Here is an 8,286-nt window from a genome sequence, read left to right as displayed (position 1 = left end):
CTGAACCGGAGCCGATTAGATCTGCAAACTTCTAAATGAATCTACCAAGCAGCATAAAATGCAGGGTTTTAGTTTGTTAAAACATGCAAAAAGAGCATATTAGTGGCAGAAATTAAATCAGACTTACACCTAGAATATTACTTTCAAATATACCAAGGAGCTGCTTCCCATAAAGAAATGGTGACTAAACAGAAGGCAGAACATGAAGAGGAAAAAAGTTGACCAGATGGGTACCTAGACTGTTTGTTCACATTCAGTATCCTTAAAAACAATCTGAGCAATCACTTTAGATAAAAATGACCATATTTGATACTTCATTTTTTGAGAAATTATTTTCAATACAGAAATATTAAATACAGATTCAATACAGAAATATTAAATACAGATTCAATACAGAAATATTAAATACAGATTCAATACAGAAGTCAGATTCCCTGCATTTTTAAGGGCAATCTAAGACAGACTATCACTCAATGTACCCATATTAATGGCTCACAGCATTTCAGTGTGATGTGACAAAAAACAGTATGTAACTTCCAGCAAACACACAAAAAGAGACAAGCTATCCTGCTTTAATGGAATTACTGCTACTGCTTTCAATCAAAGCTAGATTTACTATATCAAGGAGTATGCTTGCCAGTTCATTTAGGAGAGGAATGAAGCGAGAGTTTCATTGTGAAAAATGACTTATTTTGTCCCATTCAGGTTTTCATGCTGCGCACACCCACACAACAGCTGATCATCCATAATACATACACACACTGAGTGGGGTCTTCTACATTTCTGAAAACAAAAGGACAGATGGCTTGAAAAAAACTAGAAGCAAAGTTTTTTTGCAGCATTTAGTAAATATTTGTACTTTCAAATACCATTACAAGCAGAGAACCCTGACTGAACAAGCTTTGTTCTATTATGTTATTATTACCATAGTTTGATTAGTAAAAGGATCTGTGTAGTTGATTCGCTGAGTGGTGCATTCAATGTCTCCTGGCTGACCTGGATTTATCAGAGGCAGAATGTGATCATAGTAATGATGCTTGCAGCTAAGCAGCTGAGCCTCGCCTGGGTAAAAGGCAATACCTGTTTTGGGAGAAAAAAACATTGAAGAGAGCTGATTTCTTTCCCAAGTACATAGACTTTTCATTCTGAGATTTAATCTCAGAGGATACTGAGCTATCCGCAAGATCCAGCAAAACAATCAAATTAAACCATGCACTTCAGTATTTTTCTGGAGGAGGACAGAAGTGTCAGTTGCATCAGGACATAACTCTCGCAATGTGTTGAAAAAAATCAGGTTTCATATTCTGTTACAACAATTCAAGGTTCACAGGCACTACTAAGTTTCTCTAATCTTCCCACAAGACAGCAGCTAATACCTCGGCCCCTCTCATCCCAAACAAAATGAGCATGTAAAGTAAGTTAGGAGACTACTGAAGTCAAATGGGACATGGAGCACTTTAGCATGTACATGTTTTCAGATGTTTCATTTAACATGTCAGATTTTAATTGGAAATAATGTATGTACTATACATGACAGGTCAAAGATGACTGGCTGAGCTAATAACAGTGAAAAGATGCTCTTCAGAACTTCAAGCATCTTCTGTTCACTGAATACACAATGTCATGATAAAAATCAAAGCCATCAAACAAGTACTGTTACTATCCCTTATTACTCATATCACTGGGTAGGCAGGCTACTACTTCACCTGTATAGAAATTCATATATACCATAAACCTACCATTTCAGACCAACAGCATGCATTAAAAGAACCTCAGTCACCTCAGCTAGCTAAACAAAAGATCCCATTATGCCACATATACCACATTTATTATTGGAAACAAGCTTGCTTGAAGATAATTTAGACCAACCACCAAAAAAAAAAAAGAATTATTTGAGTAATTAGATATGATTAACTCATGCAACTGAGATGACCTGTCTGCCAAAATACAAGATGTCAAAGCAGTCAGCATCTATCGGTCTAAAAATGCTTTATCTCTTTCTTCAGCGCTCCATGATTGCAAAGTGCCATCTCATCACTTTAACAGACTAATGAAGTAAAGCGCTACATTAATTTAGGTTCTCTGATCTGGCAGGGATCCCCGACAATATTGGATTATAGGTATGTTGTTCTGCTTCTTTAAATGACATTTTCTTCCTGTTGCTGTATGAAAAGCTCATTTAAAAAAGAAAAAAGAAAGCCTGCTCTTACAGTCAGATCCATACAGTCCAAACAAAGAACCTACTTACAGAGCTCTCTGAGCCTAACTGACCATACAGAAAAACAAATATGGCAACAACTTGAAGCACTCCCCTTTCAGCCACAATTACTGGAGTGGTTATTTGTAAAATGTGGTAACACTTCAAACAAAAGTGTTAAATTGGAAACAGACATACGACTGTTAGAGCTGCATTTGCTTCCGCAGCTTTATTTATGACTGGTTACTGGTGTCCTGGTTTGAGCTAAATAGAACTAATTTTCTATTTAGTGATTTTACTTTTCAGCTCAGTCTCTTTTAAGTGACTGAACTTGCTGAAAAACTGGCAGCATGTTTTCCCAAACAGCGCTGGTAGAAGATATGCTCAAGGTCAGTTGTCTCATCCTGGGTGCTGTGTCTGCGCCTACAGGGGGAGAAGGAGACCCAAAACTGACCAACGAGGTATTCCATCCCAGATACGTCATACTCGGTATAAAACCGAGAGATCACGAGGGTCTCCGCTGTTTTGGTTTTTTTTCGCCCTTTTGCCTTGTTTTCCACCGTTCCTTCCATCTCGACCCTTCCATCCGTCTCGATCCTGCAGAGGCCGAGGCCTGAGCAGAATCCTGCTCGTTCGTCTGCCGCTTTGTACTTATTTGTATATATTTCATTATTTTCATATTTACAATATTATTCTGTAGTATTAGTATTACTGTTTCATTAAATCTGTTAGTTTATTTTCCAACCTGTAAAGTCTCTCTCCCTTATTCTCTTTTCTCTTCCCTTCTGGGGAGGGGAGAGGGGTTAACAGAGAGCGTCTGTCCAGGATTTAGTGGCCGGCCCAGCCCTAAACCACGACAACTGGATAATTAAAAATAATAATGATAGAAATCACTATTCAAAAATGCTTCTGTGGAGTAATCCCTCCTGCAAACTGCAAGACAGCTTCCCAACACCACACTGCATTTTTATGCCAACATTGTTCCCTGCAGTCACATCACATTTTCATTGCCTACTGATGTCACACCGAGTTGCAAACTGTAAAACAGCAGCAGAAAGTGGCGCTATGGTTATTTTGTGGTTGGTTTGAGAAATTCACCTTCTTTACTGTCAATGGCCCCTTGCTGTCCAGTGTTGCACTGAGGTCCTGATACATGCCCTATGTGCTACCTTTCTGAACAACAGTTTTAGGAATATTTCCAAAAGGAATTACCTTCCTTCCCTAAAAGAGGGTCCATTCAGGAGTCCGCAAACACTTCTTACCTACAGAACGTTGCATGATACTCCACAGCTACTGTCATTCGCGTTACTGGCATGAAAGCTCTACAAATCTTCCCCAGAATCTCCCATACAATATTAACATTTCCATTCAAAGCCAATGCAACATACATTAAAAAAGAGCAAGTGAAAGACCTGTGTCAAAGCACCATAGGCACTCTGGGCCCTGGAAAATCAACACCAAAAATGTAAGACATGCTGAGATAAATGTGAACAACAGCTTAACCCCTATTGCTTGTTACCAGCCTTACCAGGTGCATCATACAAGGACACTTCCTTGTAAGAGACAGACATCACTGGGTGCTTGAGCTTCTCCCTGAAGTCACTGATGGTTTGGTAAACAAGGAACACAGCTACAGCCATGAGCAGCAGATAAATAAACAGGAGAATTACTGAAAAAACATTCTTCAGGCAGGTCTTGCTGAAACGCAAAGAAGGGGTAGTGGTGCCCAATTCACTATCTGGAACCAAGCAGAATATGGATTATGACTTTAAAATACAGATATTTGGGCTGAATTTCTGTAGTGTTCATTTAAAGATTAATCCCTTGAGAGGAAAGTAAGCCTCAAACTCAGCTTGATAAAAAAACCAAACCCAAACCCACAACTATTGGTGGTTTTGATGATCAGTCAGACAGACGTGTCCCTCTCAAGCGTAAGGCGCAATCATCCAAAGATTGTGCCTCTTTTTCACATGTTGAACCTGAATTCTGCTTAAGGACATGGCAGGCAGGAAACAAGGTTTATTTTCAAGAAGGACAAGTCGGAAACAAAGCTCAAAGTTCACAAGAAAAGAATTCTGCTGATAGTTAATCTTTCCTCCTAGAAAAAACAACTCCTTTTCCCCTTCCCAGTAGCCTGAAGAGATTCTTAGGCACCCAGCCTATGTGTCAGCAGAGAGATTTAATAACCTAATGTTCTTACACAGCTATCTCCATTGCATCCCCACCATGGCAGAAGTCATTACATATTCGTTACCCTCTCATTTTTGGACTCCAGCTCATAACTCCTTGTGTACTCTACATGAAGTTTCACAAAATAATTCTTCCAGTTACAGGTAGAAAAAGACCAACCCAATTGCCCTTGCCTTCAAGGCTTATTCTCTGAAGATCTTCACAGCAGCCTCACTTGTGCACAGACACTGCTTTCCCCACACTCCTTGCATTCACCATTTCTTTTGGCAATACTTGTAAGGAAAAAGTTCACGGACTCTTGAGTTATACATCATGTTTTGATCATGAGCGGTATGTAGCTGGACACACATAAGGTGCATTAAAACCCAGTATTTTATGCTGACTTTTCTGTGTGGTTTAATCAAGTGAGTTGGGCTCTCTCAGGTCATGCCATGCTCTGACCTTCAACTATAATAGCACAGTTTGGCTGCAAACCAAACCACACACAGAAGCACCTTATCAGGCACTTAAAACTGGTGATTTCTGGGTCAATAGTTCTCACCTGGTAAAATAACAGAGCTGGCATCTTCATGAACTTCCATCTCTCCTCCTCTCTCATCTGTCAGGTTTTCAGATACTCGCTCCACATCTTCACTCAGCTGTGTAGTTAAAACATGGGTTCAATTTCCAAACATGCTCTTAACTTGCAATTGCTGGAATTTCTATGGTACAAATAAAAGAGGCTCCAACTAACCAAATACACAAAAACATGCCCCCAGTCCAAGAGCACCCAACATCTGTTCCACTTGTTCACAAGACAAGAGCTACATTTATGCAGACCTGCAGCTTAAAATTAAGTTATTTGCAAGCTGCAAAAAGACAAAGATGGCACATTAATTTTAACCTACTTCTACCCTGCTGCTTCAACAGTAACATCACCTTTTCTTTCAAGACCAAAGTAATTGCTTCCCTGGCAGCTTCAGCTTACTTTAAACCTGCAATTAGGGCAATGCCCTCTGAAATGAACAGGAACTTCGCTCTGTCACTCAAAAACGTATTTTCAGTCATAAACAAACCACAGCACATACCAGCAAACAGAGCATTAGCACTTAATAAAGAGGTGCATAAAGCATGAGTTGCGTTTAGACAAGCATTAGAGCAAGTAACTCAAATGCAGCCTCAGCCGCATAGGTAGGTGGCCCAGTACAAGACAACAGTCAAACATCTCTACATTTTGGTACTTATTTGAGCTCACTGGACATATTATTATATATTAGTGGTTATGCAACTATTAGTTTTCTTGTGTTTCTAAATTACCAACTCAGACCAGATGTTTTCTTGTTTTGTTATTCAGAGCTCTGGGCCCAAACTGTCAAGACACTTCTGTCAAATTTAGAAGTTCGTCACATCAGATAGGCATCACAAGAGATCATGAAGCATTTATATATACAAAAAGTATCTTCAGTATGTTTTCCAAATTTCTTTCATGGCAGAAGCTGAGATACAAATTGCAGCAAGGCAAACCGCGGCATAAGCTACAGTGTATCACGTGCTGCACAGTAACTGTCCAACCTGAACACTCAGCATCACCTCCCTCATTAGGTAGGGAAGATCAGCTTTGGTCCTATTTCAAGGAAAATGGGTGCACAGCTAATGCAGCAGCCATCCTGAATGCTATTAAACTTCACACTCTCAACTTACTCAACAGTAATGTGCGTGTATCCATAAGGAAGTGCTTTTATTTCACCCAACTTTAATTGAGTACTGAAATCATTATTATACTATTAACAGATTATCATTTGCACTTATTAGGAAAGACCACACTCGGTTTACGTCTTCAAAGTCTGACATAAAGTCTCCATCAACTCCTGCTGTATTTCTGTATTCATTTCCACCATGCAAAGCAAGCTGAAAGCATTGTTGTTTTTAAATACTTTGCACATAAATAAAGCATGATTTCTCATGGTGTGAGGCATGCAGTGAACAGGTAATTAATAGACTAAATTTAGGTAATTTGCAGATTTACCAGGGTCCAACCAAAGATACTATTTTCAATTATTTTCATAAAACAAGGGAAAAGTAACACACTGCTCCTTTTCACAAAAACACACCAGTTCTATTTGTTTACCTGACCCAAATTAAGCTATTCTGACACAAGAAGAATATTCACTGAACCTCTTGCACTGGTTAAGCTAAATCAGCTAGGAAGCCAAATTACACCATGCAAATTCCTTATACCAGAGCTGATCCAAAAAGTTTAACCTAAGTTACAAAGTCACTGCAGTTTCTCAAGTGACTCCCACACCTCTCTGGTTCAGCCACAGTTCCCCAGTACAGGCACCTCATCAACCAAGGTTATGTAGACGATAAGCAAATTCTGTTCCTGATAGCAAGGAGATCTCAACACAAATTTAAAGAAGAACACAATATGCAACATTTCTTATCCTCTCAAGAGGACGTACAGCAACTCTTCAACATGCAGGAGAATAAAAACTCAGAAAATGTAACTTTTCAGTATTCCTTAGAAACAAAAAAAACCAAATAATATGCAACTATGTTTCACCATCTCTGCTCACAAGGCTGACTTAGTTTCATAAGCTTTTCACACATAAAACCAGTGCAGGACAGCAAGTCAAAAGCAGAAGTGCTGACACAGCCCCAGGTGCAGTCAAGAGCTGGAGTTGATGTGTAAGATCCCCTAAAACCAACTAATTTCACTGCAAATCCATAACACCTGACTTGACAAGAGGTGAAGCTGCATAAACTAACTGAATTGAAGGGCCTACTGCTGTCCATGGCTCAGCACACGGACTCTACAAGGCACAGCAGTGCAGACCCACAAACCTAACACCTCACAGACACACTGAGCTACAGTCTCGTAACCACTGGGAAGCCAGCACAGCATTACTGCATGGCAGCTAATTCCTGTTTCTCCACATTTGACAGAATCCTCAAATCAAGGCAAATGTCAACACTGAACCTGGCATACACCAATGGTGCTCACCCTCACAGGTCAGCTCTTCCTACATCTTATTTTTGATAAAGTGGTGAACCATGGTGTGAATGCAGAAGGAACACAAACTCGCAGGGCAGTTGACCTTGCAATATAGGGTGCAGAGATAGGCTGGGATGTCAAGAGCAGGAAGGGCATGAAACAGCATTCCTCTGGGCTCTGCATGTTCAGCTGAGTGAGAAACAACCGCAGAAGCCTGCTCATGACCTGGCAGCCCCTTTGCAGTCCCGCTCACAGAAAGACACCAGCCAAACAGAAGCTGGGAAAAGGCAATTCCAAACACTTCAGCAACCCTGCTAGGGGCAGGAGCATCACAGTCTGTCCCAGGTGCCAGAGAAGGGATGTAAACACTGAAACTGCACTGATGCGTCATCTAGACTTGTGCCACAGAGCTTGGGATAATCTCAAACACATGGAGCAGTGCCAGTGTGGCTGGCAGATGTGGTGGAAAAGTAATATACATAGCCCAGTCCATACTTCAGACATCAATGCAACTGCATTAACTCTCTCAAGTACCTCCCCTAAACACAAGGTCTTACACAAGTTAATGTCATTCTGATAATCACAGGATAAAACCTTCCTACTGGATAAAACTCTCTTAAACAAAAGGAGAACTTGTCCACACAGGCCTTTTGCTTCCAACACCTTCTAGCCTGGCATGAAAACCAGAATCTGAAACTCAATAGATAGTACTAAGCTAAATTAGAACATATTAAAACAGAGCTCCAAACTACCCATCATCTGCAGAGGAATGTAAACATATGCATTCTTTTCACCTTCAAGATGCAAACAAAAGTGACCTGCTACAAGTCTCCACTGCTGCTGAACTTGGCACAAATAGCTTGTATCTCTAGGAGGAAGAGATAGGAATGAGCAAAGAATTCCAGCTGCTGGAGGCTGGAGCGGG

The 8,286-nt window shown here is 40.3% G+C and overlaps 1 protein-coding gene across 1 annotated transcript in view; it reads right to left on the bottom strand.

The window, feature by feature from the left end:
- The window catches only part of TMEM206 (transmembrane protein 206), a 17,248-nt gene extending 12,223 nt beyond the window's left edge, over nt 1–5,025 (bottom strand). Inside the window, exons 1-3 of the mRNA XM_010192381.1 lie at nt 4,929–5,025; nt 3,726–3,935; nt 926–1,080 (exon numbers count right to left, since the gene is read on the bottom strand). Coding sequence (XP_010190683.1) covers nt 926–1,080; nt 3,726–3,935; nt 4,929–4,968 — 405 coding nt within the window. The 5' untranslated portion in view covers nt 4,969–5,025. The remainder of the gene's footprint in view (nt 1–925; nt 1,081–3,725; nt 3,936–4,928) is intronic.
- Nucleotides 5,026–8,286: the final 3,261 nt, after the last annotated feature.

The sequence above is a fragment of the Mesitornis unicolor genome, unplaced genomic scaffold (genome assembly GCF_000695765.1).
Source record: "Mesitornis unicolor isolate BGI_N332 unplaced genomic scaffold, ASM69576v1 scaffold16629, whole genome shotgun sequence".
Classification (NCBI taxonomy): domain Eukaryota; kingdom Metazoa; phylum Chordata; class Aves; order Mesitornithiformes; family Mesitornithidae; genus Mesitornis; species Mesitornis unicolor.
The sequence above is the reverse complement of the archived record's forward strand: the minus strand, read 5'-3'. Positions and strand labels throughout refer to the sequence as shown.